The sequence below is a fragment of the Neofelis nebulosa genome, chromosome 12, assembly GCF_028018385.1.
Source record: "Neofelis nebulosa isolate mNeoNeb1 chromosome 12, mNeoNeb1.pri, whole genome shotgun sequence".
Classification (NCBI taxonomy): domain Eukaryota; kingdom Metazoa; phylum Chordata; class Mammalia; order Carnivora; family Felidae; genus Neofelis; species Neofelis nebulosa.
The window spans coordinates 32,635,381-32,651,408 of record NC_080793.1 but is presented as its reverse complement, the minus strand read 5'-3'; the positions used below and the strand labels follow the sequence as shown (position 1 = coordinate 32,651,408).

Below are 16,028 nucleotides of genomic sequence, written 5' to 3'. Positions count from 1 at the left end.
CTTTTATGAGGTGATACTTTAAGAAACAGTCCGGTAAAACTTGTCATTATATCTCTTTTAAGGATGTAATTGATAATTGTTAATTGCATGATAGTAGTACCTTTATAAAGACCTCTAAAAAAACAATTCTTGGTTTAATATGTAGTAGTACTTGAAAGCAGTTGGTCTTTTTTTTTTTTTTTTTTTTTAATCCTATGGGTACTGGATGGCATAACTGATAAGGTTTCTCTACTTGAGTTATTTACTGGAAAGCCTAAATCTGAATTTTTTTTAACTACCAAAAGCCAATTTTTTAGCTCCTGGCTTTGTTTTATAATTGCTTCCTTCATTTTTCCTTCTTCGTTTCCCTTTAATTATGCTATTTATTACATTTTACATATGTTCTAAGTTGCCTTAAATCTTAGTGGAAAAAGTGGAATATAAATAAATTACAAATCAGAATAGACTCTGAAGGATATTATACCTGCTGAGTTTTCCCCTTTTCATTTATGTAGGAGGCTCCTGTACCATTCCCTGTCTCCAAAATTAGATTATTTTTAATGTTATATTTTCAGTACTAATGACCCAATAATTTACAGGGAAGTCCAAATTTAGAAATTAGAGGAAACATTTAGGCCATCATCCAGACTTTCTTGGTAAATCTTACTTTTATTGTATCCTCAGTACGTAGCATATAGTAGTGCTTGGCACATAGCGGGCCATTAATAAATGTTTCATAAATGTGAATAAATAAATGTGTTTTTGGAGACAATTTTATAATTTCGGATGTGCCATACTCACTACACTCTGTGATAACCAGTACCTAAAGTGTTGTTTTGGAGAGAAGGAAATGTTAACACTCAGCCCCTTGCTTGAAGAGTATTTGGGAAGAATGCTTTTTGATAGTTTTTAACCGGTTACTGTTTACATTATTCTGTCCATATATATTTATCACCACTGTATTGATGAGGCTAAATGCTGTTCATATCATTTAGTGTGAACTGATACTTTATTTGCCTTAGAGAAATTGGGCTTCCATGTGATTAAGCAGCTAGTTTACCCACTTAGACATTGTGACAGTTGTGATGGCGGTAACAACAGTGAAGATATGTTGGATTTTCTGGGAAGAGTTGCTGACATCAGTTTCTTTTGCTATTTAGTTTTGAGTTGCCCATCACTAGCAATTACCTAGGAAACAAAAATTTTGCGTTCTGACAGTTTCTCACAATATGATACTATTCTAATACTTGCTTTCATTTGCATTTTTTTATTGCATTATTTGGGTTTCTGTCAGGACTGTTTGGGCTCGACAGACTTGGATTTAAATATCATCAGAGAAACTGGGTGATTATTAGAAAAAGGCAGTTTACCCAGTTTGCTGGCAATTAAATATCTCTGTATGAAACTGGTATTAAAACTATATATTATATATTGGCAAAATTTGAGGAAACGTGTACAGAGAAAATGAAAAAGATTGGGGCAGAGACACAGGATTTTCCATCTGTAATGATTCTCAAACTTCTCATTTCATGGAACATCAAATTAGCTAAAGACCTAATCACTTGCCACCAGGAGAAACTACACAATTAAACCTCTGTAGCATTTATAAAAAAAAAAAAATTTGAGACAACCCATTTATATAAAAAAAAAATACCTAATTTGTGCCTAAAACAATAGTAGAATGTCAAATTCCAAATGGTCAGATTGCGCTTTGACTTTGAATCTATTGCCAACATTAAGCAGTTAAATGAACTATCTCACCAAGTGCCTGAGTATTTCGCCAACTGTGAGAGTTTGTACTAGGTTGCCTTAAATCCAGAAATATTATTAACAAGTAATTGAGAGATGGGAAAGGTGGAGAATAATGAAAACAAAGGAACTAATTTACATAAGACCTTAATAGTGGGGTAGGAACTCGGTTCACTCCATGTGTGGTCTTCTGGCTGTAGACTCTTTTCTGTCATCCTGCATGTTTTTATCTGTGCTTTCTGGTTTTTCTTTGTTTTTGCTTTAGATACTCATTATAGTAGTGACAGCCTATACAGAAAAATGTGATTTGCATAGAAGTTAAGTGCCTTAAAATACTTCTTCCTTTAAAAATTCAATCTGATTCTAAATAAATTGGTTGGAAATATCAGCAGAGATTCAGGAGCAATGTTGCCACATTTCCACGAGTGAGATCGAAATACAAAAATAGTTTTTTCATTTACAGATAGAAATAACAAGTAGAATAGGATGTTTTATGTTCTCTGGAGAGTAAAAGAAGCTTATTAAGTTTAGGAGGAAGCTGTGATGATTTTGCTGTTTCTTTTGTCCAGATTCTGAGAGTTCCTAAAGCAAATCTTCTCTGCCAATCTTGCTTGATCTGAGAAACTCCCTTCTGTTTCACTTGTGTGTCTAGTTTCATTTTTAGCATTGCTTCCCACCAAGAGAAGTGATGAGCCTACAAATTTGATTTGTATTTAGAAAGGTGTATCAGGTCATACAGAGTGAATCAGTGCTTCTCTCAATCATTGTCTTTCTTACTCCCCATCCGGCACATGCAGCTCACCAGTGCAATAGGAACAGAATCTTATTACATTTTAAACAAATATTCACAAAAGAAAAGAATCCAATCTTAAAACTGCTGGGAACTTCAGACTGCATATTGAATTTGATGAAATATCAGATTTTATCACAGGTATATATACATGTGGTGAACAGTTTTGCGAAACACGTGGATAGTTTTGTATATTATTCAGAAGATATATTTTCTATTGGCTTTAATTTTCTTAAAAATCCTCCTTTACCACTAAGTTAAGCCATGACTTAGAAGTCATTTTATTTTGATAGATAAGTTGATATAGATGATCAGTAGATTAATTTCACTATTTTTAATCTGTCAGAAAATGAAAAATTCAGGAAATGCTTTTAAATTAATTTAGATTTATAATGAAACTTTCCCTAACATAGTGAAGTTTAGTGGAAACTTTTTATATGTTGTGTTGTAATTCTTAGTAGAATCATTGCCTTTCAATGAAATATGGAGAGAGACAAAGAATGTTTGGACGTATAAAGAGAAGGGAAAAAATCTTATGTCTGTGTTATTAACAACTAAAAATATGTTAATATTTTTACTACAAATAATAAATAATGTAGTAAATAATACGGTCTTAAAACTGGAGTTTGAAAAACAGTGGTGCGACGTATATGTATTCTATCTGCCCTTTACACTTGGAGTTGTCATGTGGATGGAACTATCTTAGATTATTTCATCATATAAAACAATAGCAATTTTCACTTCTGTGGACAGGATAAATTCTTCATCCTTCTTTCCTGCAGCTATAATCTGTCTCAGTGTTTTCCCTCATCATGTCTATAGTAATTTCTGAAAGTTCAAAGTCAATAAATATTCACTGAGGTACTGATTTCTAATATAAGCTGGAATAAATGAATTACAGAAGTTGTAGATATTAAAGGGTTTCTTTCTTAATTGTTAGTTATGCCTCACATTGATTAGTGATGTTCAGAGTTGTAAGTTTACAGCAGGATTTTCCCCGGAATAGAACAGATTTCTTTGTTCTCAGACTCCATTTGAACTAAGATGCATACGCAGTTTGGTTTCAAGTGAGACGTAAGTGACTTAAACATTTCTTATTTTTTACAAAGGGGAATCTTTTATGTTTGCTTAAAATACCAAACATTTCCCACCCCTTCAATTTTTAGGCCAAGAATTTATGTATGACAATCTCCCCTCGTTTTGTTGTATACCCTGACAGTTTCATTTAAATCCTCTGTAATAGAATAAGGGTTAGGGCTTATAAAAATCCTTAGAGTGGATGTTCTATTTATAAAGTTCTGCTTTACATTTGGTCTGTTAATGATAACAAAGTTATCATTATTCATCATCTTATTAAAGAAGTGGAGTTCTTATTACAATAGAAATATTAAGTGGAAGAGCGGTCTTAGAGTAATTCATTTATCTTGATTGACATGAAAATGAAAGTGTCTTTATGTGCTATGTTAGGACACAGGGTAAGTAACTCTTTTAAACATTTGTAAAAATCAGAGAGCTTTTAAAATATTGGATACTTGTTATAATGTTGTAATGTAAAATCTACTCCGTATCTGATGTTTTTGCTCTTCCTATAAGATAAGGAAATGTATTCAGAGAAGTTAAAATTCAAAATTAAAAGAACACTGTGGGGCGCCTAGGTGGCTCAGTTGGTTAAGTGTCCGACTTCGGCTCAGGTCATGATCTCACAGTTCATGGGTTCGAGCCCCGCGTCGGGCTCTGTGCTGACAGCTCGGAGCCTGGAGCCTGTTTCGGACTCTGTGTCTCCCTCTCTCTCTGCCCCTCCTCTGTTCACACTCTGTCTCTGTCTCAAAAATAAATAAACATTTAAAAAAAAAATTTTTTTAAAGAACACTGTCAATTCTGATAAGCCTACAAAATATTTTTTAATCAACTACTATGCGCTTCCTAAACAATTCAAATTATTTTCCTCAAGAGGTAAAACATTCATAAGTTTCAAAAGTAAAATAGTAATGCTGTTTTATAACATGCCATCAATTATTGACTAGGATGAAAAAAGAAATCGAGAAGGTGAATTTAAAGAGTTATAATGACTTTTAGGAGTGGATCAGGTATCACGTGTCACTATGTCATGTCCTTGCTTATAACACTTCAGTAGCTCTCCACTCTCTGTCAGATAAAGTCCAAAGCCTTTAACTGGCCTGCAAGGCCCCTCCTAAACATCTACTTAATGTTCTGTGTTTGTAACTCTGTGCCTTCTGCTTTATCCTTTGGCAAGACCAACCTGCTGATTTTTATGTTAAGCTATATTGTTTGTTCTTTTGAAGACCTTTTTTCTTTGTCTTGTAAGATCACCTTTTTTAGGAAGCTATTTCATAAACTGCACACCCACACCAAGCTGGGTCAGATGCCATCCCAGACTTGGAATTCTCAAAATACTGTATGTATCTATATCCCTCTATCTAAATGCCATTGTACTCTTTTATTGTTTTAGGATTATCTCTTTGTATGTGTAACTCTCCTAGAATATGTTCCTTAAGAGCATCTACTTTGTATTACTTTTTTATCTCTGGTACCCAACACAGTAGGTGGTCAGATAACATTAAAGTGGTAGGTATTTTGAGCTTGAAGTAAGGGGGACAAAAGGAAATTAGACCTTCAGATCTCTTCTTTCCATTTCCACTGCCACTGTCCTAGAGCATCATCATTTTGCACTGGACTTGCTGCAAAGTCTCCCAATTGGTTTTTCTGCTCTCTAATTTTTTTTACCTTTCAACTTCATCCTTAATCTATTCTTCACGCTATAGCTATGGTTCGTTTTCTAAATCTGAAATCTGATTATGGCATCCTCCAGCTTCCCAGTAGTCTCCAACTCCTTTTAATAGTTCCATATTGATCTTATGAGATAAACAAAATTCTTTAACATAATTTATAATGCCATGAATAATGTCACCTTAGATTTTTTTCCTCATCCTTTGCTTTTCTCTTTCATAGTCTTCCCTTCAGTTGAATTCTTTTCAGTTCCCAAACCGATGCACATATTACTCTCCCTGACCTGAACAGTCTCTGCTTCTCCCTCCACCTTTGCCTGGGTTCACCTATGTCATTTCTGTTCATCCTCAGCCTTCAGCTTCAAAACCTCCGACTAGTCTCCCCTCCCTAAGTCTAGGTTAAATACCTCTCTTTTGTGCTCACATAGCATTCAATATTTACTCGTACCATAGGTCTTATCAGACTATACTGAACTTGTCTGTTAACATGTCTGTATTGTACATAATATGGTAAGCTCCATTAATAATAGCAGCAGTAGCAATGGCTATTTATTTTAGTAGTAACTATTTATTAACCCATCTGTACTGAATAATTAAGCCAGGCGCAGTGCAAAGTAAATATCTATCACCTTATTTTTATTTTTATTGTTTAATATTTTGAAGTTTTTATTCATTTAAGTAACCTCTATACCCAGCGTGGTGCTCAAACTCACAACTCCAAGATGAAGAGTCGCATGCTCTTGAACTGAGCCAGCCAGGCGCCCCTTTCATTCACCTCATTTTAAAAATGAGGAGGGGCTCCTGGGTGGCTCAATCAGTTAAGCGTCCGACTCTTGATTTAGGCTCAGGTTATGATCTCATGGTTTGTGGGTTCAGGCCCTACGTTGGGGTCCATGCTGACAGTGTGGAGCCTGCTTGGGATTCTCTCTTTCCCTCTCTCTCTGCCCCTCCCCTGTATGCATGCACATGCATGCTCTCTCTGTCTCTCAAAAATATATAAATTAAAAAAAAATTAAAATGAGGAAAATGAGTCAAAGAGCTAATAAATAGCCAAACCTGGATTCTAAACTAGGTCTTTTTGACTAGGTCCATGCTCTTAACCACTATACTATGTTGACTCCCTGGAACTGTTTTTATGGTTTACCATTGTGTCAGTAGTACCCTAGCACACTGATTGGCATTTAGTAGACATTCTGTACGTATCAGTTTAACACATGAATGATTGGTAAAACCAATACAAGGAAATAAAGACTTGATGGTAGAGTTTGGAGTGTAAATTAATTCATCATCATAGCAGTTTTAATGAGGAAGGCCTTAGTGGGTCGATGACTTTTTATGTTTATTTTTTGAGAGAGAGAGAGAGAGTAGGAAAAGAGAGAGAGAAAGCTGGAAAAGGGCAGAGAGAGAGGGAAAAAGAAATCTCCATGCTGTTAGCATGGAGCCTGATGTGGGGCTTGAACTCACGAATGTGAGATCATGACCCAGCTGAAACCAAGAGTCAGTTGCTTAAGCAGTTGAGCTACCCAAGTGCCCTGGTGACTTTTTAAGACTCAGAAAAGACAAAAGCAATGTCTTTCTAGGACATGGCCTAGAAAAATGAGGAGAAGGATAGACAATATGTATGAAAAGATCCACGTGGTGTTCATTTGATGACAAATTTGTTACCCAAAATGTTTTTCATTGCAAAAAAACACATCACTTTCCTACTTTTAACACCTTATGAATCTGGTATTTATTACTAAAATACCCAAAGAGGGGCGCCTGGGTGGCTCAGTCGGTTGAGCGCTGACTTCGGCTCAGGTCACAATCTCGCGGTCCGTGAGTTCGAGCCCCGCATCGGGCCCCTGTGCTGACAGCTCAGAGCCCGGAGCCTGTTTCAGATTCTGTGCCTTCCTCTCTCTGACCCTCCCCCGTTCATGCTCTGTCTCTCTCTGTCTCAAAAATAATAAACGTTAAAAAAAAAAAAAAGAACTGTTTAAAAAAAATAAAAAAATACCCAAAGAAAGGGTTAATGATTTAGCATTGAAAATGTGAAACCTATTTCTACTGAGTATCTCTGTGTGGAATGTTGGCCAAATAGAATAGTTCTTCTTCAGTGCTTCTTCCACATCTAGCTCTAATTATTCAGATTGGGTAGATGGCATTTGTTGTAGCCATTTTTTTTTTCAGGTGATTTTGTAGAAAAATTAAAGAAAAAAGTTAACTTTTGAACAATCTGCCATAGATAAATCTGTTTTTATAGAATAATCGATTTACTTTTAGTCTGAATTCAGTTAGTATTTTACATGGAAATTGTTTTATGAAATTGAGTTATGCTATCCACTTTGTAACAAAGCACATAAACCCTAAACATGAGGCTATGTTCATTCAGGAACATTTCATACTGCTGAGGCTGAAGATGATCCTCAGAATATGACTCAGGTATATGCGTTGCCTGAAATTCCTCGAGATCAAAATGCTGCAGAATCATGGGAAAGCTTAGAAGCGGTATGTAAAAAATTATTTTCATTTTGGTAGCTGTGAGGCATAAAAATAAGTAACTTTTTTTTTCTCTCTCTCTTTTTAAGGACTTAATTGAACTTAGCCAACTGGTCACTGATTTCTCTCTCCTAGTGAATGTAAGTATAATAGTTTTTGTCTTAGAAATGTTAGATTAGTATGATAAGAGGCTTTTATCAATTACTAGGCTTTTTATTAGAATTTTAATAGAAGTTACAATTTTCAAAACTGGTATTGAGCCCTGGGTAAAAGTCTAACAGTCCTCAGCTTCCAAATCAATTTAATAAACATTTGTCAAAGATTTGTTATATAGAAGGTATTGTGTTAGATCCTTGGCACCAGGGGTCTGACAAGGTTAGCTATAGAAATAGATGAAACCTGTTCTCTGCTTTCAAGGATTTACAGTGGGTGGAGATAAGCTTGGACCCCAAAAACTGAAATTTCAAACATGATTGTTAAGTGCAAAAATGAGATTGAAGGGAAGTGTTATCAGCTCTAAGAGAAGCATTTAATTCCAAGGGAGGGAGGCAGGGGTTGTGAGGTAGAAGTATTAAGGGTATCTTCACAAGATAGGTAGCATTTGCTTGAGCCTTGAAAATTGAGTACAATGTCCATAGATAGGAGTGGGGAGGGGTGCCTTTGAAAACAGCTGAAGACATGGAATAGAGAAGTGTGTGGCCTTTCAAGAATGACCAGGATTGCAATAAAACCAAAGGATGAGATACTATGGGCAAGCAAAGCAGGGAGTGTGAGAGCCAGACTGAGATGGTATTGCGGGCCACACCAAAGAATTTTAACTTTAATTTGTAGGCATTAAGGGGCCAATATTAAAAAAAAAATTTTAAATACAATTTACTGTCAAGTTGGCTAACATACAATGTATACAGTGTGCTCTTGGTTTTGGGGGTAGATTCCCATGATTCATCGCTTCCATACAACACCCAGTGCTCATCCCAACAAGTGCCCTCCTCAATGCCCTTTGCCCATTTTCCCCTCTCCCCTGGCAAATATAAATGTTTAAGCAGGTTAGAGTGATAAGCAGGTTCACACTGCTAACGGTTAAGATTACCATTAGCAGTGTGAATAATGACCTCAGGAAGGGGGGTATAATAGGCGGATGACTAGTTAAGGAACAATAGCAAGAGTTTTACCAAGAGCAATGGCAATACAATATAAAGGTAAAGGCCAGATGAGAGGTATTTCTGGGGTAGGCTTAGCAGAAATTGAAGGAAGATGGAAGACTCAAAACATCAGGCTTTATTGTGCATAATTGAGTAGCCAGTGACATTGTTAACACAGATCAGGGAACATAAAGTGGATTTGGTAGGAAAGACAATAGATTCTGTCATTATTTTTCTAATTATTCTTATTTTTCCTTCCCAGGAAGTATGGGAAGGTTGGCTATATGAGTATGTGTGTATATGTCTGTGTGCACACAGAGGAACAAACCAGTGTCTGCTTATGCTTTTGTCTAGGTTTAGTTTTTTGGTTTTTTTTTTTTTTTTTTTTTTTTAATGAGAGAGCATGCATACAGGGGAGGGACACAGAGGGAGAGAGAATCTCAAGCAGGCACAGTGCTGTCAACGCCGAGTCCTGTGTGGGGCTCTATCTCACAAACCATGAACCATGAGATCATGACTTGGACTGAAATCAAGAGTTGGACGCTTAACCAACTAGCCACCCAGGCACCCCTAGTTCTTTGTTTTTGATCAAACTGTGATTTGGGGTTTTTACATCTGTGAGTTATGGTTTCCCTGATGCCTGGCTTTTTAAGGATAAAAGTCCCTAGATTACACAATCTCAGAACTGGAATTGGAAAGGATTTACAAGGCCAGCTAATCCAATTCTGTTCTTGCCCCAGCTTCCCATATAGATGGTTTTTTGCTTTTTTTGAACAATTACAGCGTGGGGATACTTTCTATTTCAGCCATTCTATTTGAAGACTACCTCTTAGAAGTTCCTCCCTGTGTAAGCTCTGCCCTATAATAACTTCCCTCTGGTACTTTTGCCCTCTTGGAGCCATAGACTGAACAACTTTGGTAATTTTTCCATATAAAATTATTCATCTTCTTGAGACCAATACTCTCCTTCCTCACCCTATCCCACCTCATCATATTTTTTTCTTTTAAGAGTTCTTGATTCTCTAATATGCTCCTTCTAGAATAGGATTTCTGGGCTTTTTAGTGCTAGTCCCTTCCTTTGGTTGTTTTCTAGTTTTTGTATTTTTTTCTTGGCATCTAATGCCTCAAATTGAACGTCAGTAGATTGTTTAAAGCATTTTCCTTTTTTGATGCTTCTAAATCAGAAGAAGCCAAATGCTTGAAGTTTTTTGATTAGATATCTGTACAATCTATTGATATACTTGCATATCAAAGGTAATGATACAAGAATCCCAAAATATTTGTTGTTTCAGAATTAATTCAATTATTGTAACTCATAATATCTGATTTAACGCAGTTTCTAAAATCTGTGCATGTATGGTTACACAAACATACATTTGCCAAAAGTCATTGGTAAAATCTGTTATTATATAAATTATACCTCAATAAAGTTGATTTAAAAAACAAACTAAACATGTACAAAGTCTTCTCATTCCAGACAAATATATTTCCCTTCCAGTGGAATAGGCACATGAAAGGAAAATTGAGAGTTTGTGGCCATTTAACAATTATATATCTGATTAGGTTACGTAAGAAGCTCCTAACCCATAATCAAGGAAGGTTCATGTAAAAAGACTTTGGCTATAGCCATAGTTCTATACAAATGTCCTATTTATAATAATCTGTGTGAGGACATGGGACAAAATGCTATTAGGCACAAGCTCAAAGGAGAACCCCTGATGACTCTTCCCAGGGTGGTTGAGTTCTCATGACCACATGGTCAGGGACTCACAGAAGCTCCATTTAGGCACCTAATGACTTGGGAACATAAGCAGAGTGACCACATCCCTTTCATTATCATCACATGGACATGATAGTATCTAGACAAATAAACCATGTGTTTTTGGAGTACTTTCTATGTGCATAGTACTGTGCTAAGCTCAATGAAGAATAGAGAATAGTTAAAAAAAAGAAAAAACCCTATAGGATAGTCATGATAATTGCACAACATTGTGAATGTACTAAATGCCACTGAATTTCAGGCTTAAAAATGGTTAAAATTGTAAGCTTTATGTATACATATATATATATATGTATATATATATGTATATATTATATATATGTGTGTGTGTTTTTGTGTGTGTGTGTGTATACACATACACACACATACATACATTTTTTTTTTACCATAATTAAAAATGAACCTACAAAGCCATTGAGAAATCCAGGTGTGCTCCAATAATAAATTAGTATCTACTAAGCACCCTTCATTTTTCTTCAGCATTTAATTGCTCAAGTGCCTTCTGTTCCTATAACTGTGGAACTTGCCCTAGTTCTTGTCAAGGGAAATTTAAAGAACTCTGGGCCTGTCACACAATGGCATGTTACCCTTGCTGCTGGTCCAATATTGTCTCTACCTTCTACTTTATTCCCTATGGCTTTTACTCTGGATGCATAAAAACTGGGATGTAATGAATTATATCAGATTAATCAGATTTATTACCTGTTTGACCTTCAGGGTGTTGTTTGACAATAGTGAGTTTTGTAAAATTGATGGGAGGACTAACTGAAGTAATATCCCCTTCCCTTGTACTGACCCCAACTGCATTCCTGCTTTTGTCCCTGCTTACATGATTCCCTCTTTGGCTCCTTCCTTAGAGTTACAGTTTTGCCACCACCTCTTTCCTAATTGCTGAATCCCATGATATCAACATCCTACTTCTGCTCTGTTTATTGCCTACTCTATCTAGGCCTATTGGCCTGAATTTTTGTATATAGTATAGTATATATCCTGAATTTCTGTATATAGTAGTCTTTGTATGTTTCTGAGCTTTTCTGTGTATTATTTATTGCATATGATTAAGAATTATAGACTACAAAAAAAAAAAAAAGAATTATAGATTATATACTTTTGGAATTCAGAACCAGGATAGCTCAGTGTTCCCCGGATTAACCAAGATCTAAGACTAGAGCTAGCCTTGAAAGATGCCTGGAATTGAGTCAGGAATAAAGGAAAATAACCATAGTTTTGACAATAGTTTCTTAAACCCATAGCTTTTAGCACATTAATAAAACTGCACAACTACTAGCAAGGCTGTCCAAGGCAGGGCATTTTTATTGATGTAAATAGATTTGGCGATGGATTTTTTGAATGTCTTACTATTGGTTGATATAGAGGATGCTGAGTGTACAAGTGTCCACAACAGGCATTCAAGGGAAAACCAGTTCATTAGTTTGGACTTCAGATGACCAGATTGCATTCTGCTTGACAAATATTCACTTAATCACATTTTAAGACTCTTAAGTGCTCCTCTAACTGCTAAGATTCAGTTATTTTTTTCAGGTAAATAAGTGGACCTAATTCAGTGTTTCTTAAAATGAAATCCACAGACACATTCTCAGAGTATTTTGAGACATCTTTCTCTTTAAAAAGAAGAGTCGGGGCGCCTGGGTGGCTCGGTCGGTTAAGCGTCCGACTTCAGCTCAGGTCATGATCTCACAGTCCGTGAGTTCGAGCCCCGCATCGGGCTCTGTGCTGACAGCTCAGAGTCTGGAGCCTGCTTCTGATTCTGTGTCTCCCTCTCTCTCTGACCCTCCCCCGCTCATGCTCTGTCTCTCTCTGTCTCAAAAATAAATAAACGTTAAAAAAAAAAAAAAAAAAAGTTAAAAAGAAGAGTCTAACTCCTTTTAAAGGGATGCCAAGAACTTATATGAAGGGCCAAAGTATAAAATGTCAAGAAAGGAGTTTCAAGATTGTTAAATGTGGGAGGCCCAGGCAGATGAAAGCAGACATAAGCAAATCAGAAGCAAAACGGGGAGGTCGGTAGGTAGAGGTGAGGAGACTTCTAAGCCATCATTATTAGGAGCTTCATTTCCCGTACTGGGGTAAGGTTGTGTAGTTGTATCGTTTGGCCCAACATAAAGAGCCAAGGGCATGGTGGACTAGTGACCAAATTCAGCTCTGATGGGATCTAGTTTGGCATTGTGTATAGACAGTGATTGACAACTGACACTAATTTGCTGCCTAATTGTGATGGTGTCATTGAGTCCTCTTTACTTACGAAGCAGAATTTGAAGATACAGGAGAAGTTTGGGATTCAAACTAAGAAGAAAAGGGGAGAGGCAGGTCTGTACAACTGAGGGACAGTTGTTGATTCCAGGATAGTTGCTGATCACCCTCTGCCTTATCTCCATGTCCATATTTAAGCAAGCTTCCTGATGTAGTGAATAAGTACTCACAGGTTTGGGCTACTCCCCAGGGTCAGACAGACCTCATTGAGTACTGGCGATTGCAGTGATAGGGGAGCATCAGTGGTCTCACGCTTAGTTCTGTCTTGTGGTCTTTTCTCCAATTATACCAAAATATTTTTGTGAAAAAATACTAAAATTATGTTTAAAATTTTTAAAATTTTATCTTATTTGGAGAGAGAGAAAGTGTTCATGAGCACTCAAGCAGGGGAGGGTCAGAGAGAGAGAGGGAGAGAAAGAATCCCAAGCAGGCTCCGCAGTGTTAGCACAGAGCCAGAGGCAGAGCTCAATCCCACAAACCGTGAGATCATGACCTGAGCCTAAATCAAGAGTCAGGCACTTAACTGACTGAACCACCCAGGTGCCCCAGTTTTTTTAAAGTATTTTTAATTTTTACTTTATGTTAAAAGAAAACAATCATAGAGCTGCAGTGTCCAACCTTTTTTGGAAGGAGCATTAAAAAAATATTTCCCTGAAGCTTTGGGATCACACTTGGGGTATAGAAATGACAGTAGTCCTAGCAGGCTCCATCATCTTGATGGAATCATTTGGAGACTGATAGAAAGGAGACATGTTGGCTATTTTCCCTCTACCCCATCAGCTCATCAGGATGTGGAGGTTGATGATCACACATGTGATTTATCTGCTGGCCCAGACTTTCAGGCAAGAATGGAAAGTGTTGAGGATGTCCCAAACAGAAACAATGATAGAAATCCAGTGTCAGAAATCCCTACAGGTTGGATATTATGAATGCTGGCACTTATGCTTCTGTGGGTTGGAAGAAGAAAGCTAACGTTAAAAAAGTTTTGTCTGAGGAAAATAAAAACTGAATGAATGAATGGCTAGGAGAGATCTAAGGTTTTCATGCCCAAGAATTTTCAAGCTTCATAGAAAAGAGTTTAATATGCTTTTTAGAAAAGAAAGATGGGAGTTAAGCTTTCTTGAGAAGATGAGAATGACCTTGTAAATTTTTCTCCTCACACAGTCACTATCTCATTTATCCTCACTTCAACTCCATGGGGTATATCATTATCCTTCTTGAGAGATGAGAATATTGACACCTTGGATAGCTGGAGTAATCTGTCCATGGGCACACAGTGCTGTGATTCGAACACAGGACATCTGGCCAAAGGTTGTGCCCTTACCAGTTATGTACATACATTAGTGGGTTTTAAAGTGTGAGAATCATGGACTTGCAGCATCACCTGGGAACTCATGAGAAATGCAAATTCTCAGGCTTCACCCGAAGTCTACTGAATCAGAAACTCAGGGGGCGGCCCCATCAGTCCGTGCCTTCAGAAGTCTTCCAGGGGACGCAGGCATGCTCTCGAACACATGAGAACCATTGCTGTACTTGTGTCCGACAAAAATGTGAAAAGGAAAACTGATAAGGGACTTTTTCAGGGATTGTGTTAGAGATGTCAAGATAGCAGTGGAGAACACAGGAATGAAGGGATACCATGAAAGGTCTGACAGTGAAAAGGTACCCACTTGGTGTATGGGAAGGGAAGGAATGTCAGTAATGACTGTGGGGAACTGTGGGGAAAAATCAGCTGATTGCATTTCATGTTCTTGAATGATAATTGGAGTTAGAAGAGTGTTACATCTGATTCGGTGTAAGTTAAGCGGGCAAATACTTCAGGATTAAAATTGAATTATTTCACAGTCATTGTAGAAGTAGGATTTACCTGGGATCAAAGAGGGATTCTCTTCTTTTTTTCAGTGAATTGAAAAAGCACCTGAACAGTCTATATTGATGTGATGGTGGTTACAGGTGTTTATACATTCGTCAGAACTCATCATCCTATACCCTTAAAATGGGCACATATTGTAGGTGAATTGTCTAAATAAAGCTTTTTTAAAAGTGGGCATGTGCTCCTGTGGCAGGTGATGAGTTCCTGTCACTGGAGCTGAAGTTCAGTAACCACTTGTGAGAAATGTAGTGAAGCTTCACACCTCTCAGGGAAAAATCATTCCTTGTGCCCAAAGATTCCATGAGTCACAAGGTTGCTGTGTCAGAGCAGGTGCTGCTGTGTTTCATAGAATGCCTTATTAATATATTTGATCGGAAATATTTTAACTTGTCATGATTTTAAAATGTATTAAAGTGTACAGGTGTGAGACTCAGGACAGTGAATTCATCCACAGCCCCCTACTGCATATCACAGGTGGAAAGATTTCATGACAGATCAAACCATATTGTCTTCTCGTTCCTAAAATGTAATAATTTGTATTCATTGGATCCAAGCATGTTTTACTCCTAGGGCAAATTTTCCTGTTTTAAATCTTTGAATCTTCAAAAAAGGTAACTTAGGAGGAAGGTTTTTTGTTTCATTTTGTTTTGTTTTGTTTTTCATCAACCTCAACATGACACGTAAATGCTTATTTGGATTTTTCTTCTCTTACAAAGTAGTTCATTTGGAGAATAATACGTTTGCATGTTTGAATGGATTTTAGTGTGAGATCCTTTTTCCTATAAAGGTGCCACCCTTTTATTACCTAATAATTAAGTTGCCTTTTTTTTTTTAATACAAGTGAATTTGTACTTTCAGCATAGTTTATCAGACACTATTAATGAACCACTATTCAGACAGCAAGGCTGCAGTACACAGGACCCTGATTACAGGAATTAAAGTACTGTGTATTGGCTGACCGCTGCTCCCCAGCAGGACTGCTCACTCATAATTCCTTTGCATCTAGTCTCAGCAGGAGAAGATTGACAGCATTGAAGACCATGTCAACAGAGCTGCTGTGAATGTTGAAGAGGGAACCAAAAACTTGGGGAAGGTAAGATTCTGCTCCTGCTGACAAATCAATGGTACTCTGGCTCCCAGGAATCTCCAGTATTAACCCAATTGATCTGCTCTCCTTAATGTGGAGGGAACCAGCAATTAAGGAAATAAGGAACAAATGAGA

General features: G+C 37.0%; 1 protein-coding gene across 2 annotated transcripts in view; it reads left to right on the top strand.

Moving 5' to 3' along the window:
* The window catches only part of STX17 (syntaxin 17), a 74,014-nt gene that overhangs the window by 51,080 nt on the left and 6,906 nt on the right, over positions 1-16,028 (top strand). For both annotated transcript variants that reach the window (XM_058694771.1, XM_058694773.1), the window contains exons 5-7: positions 7,637-7,752; positions 7,833-7,883; positions 15,813-15,899. In XM_058694771.1, the coding sequence (XP_058550754.1) occupies positions 7,637-7,752; positions 7,833-7,883; positions 15,813-15,899 (254 nt within the window). The remainder of the gene's footprint in view (positions 1-7,636; positions 7,753-7,832; positions 7,884-15,812; positions 15,900-16,028) is intronic.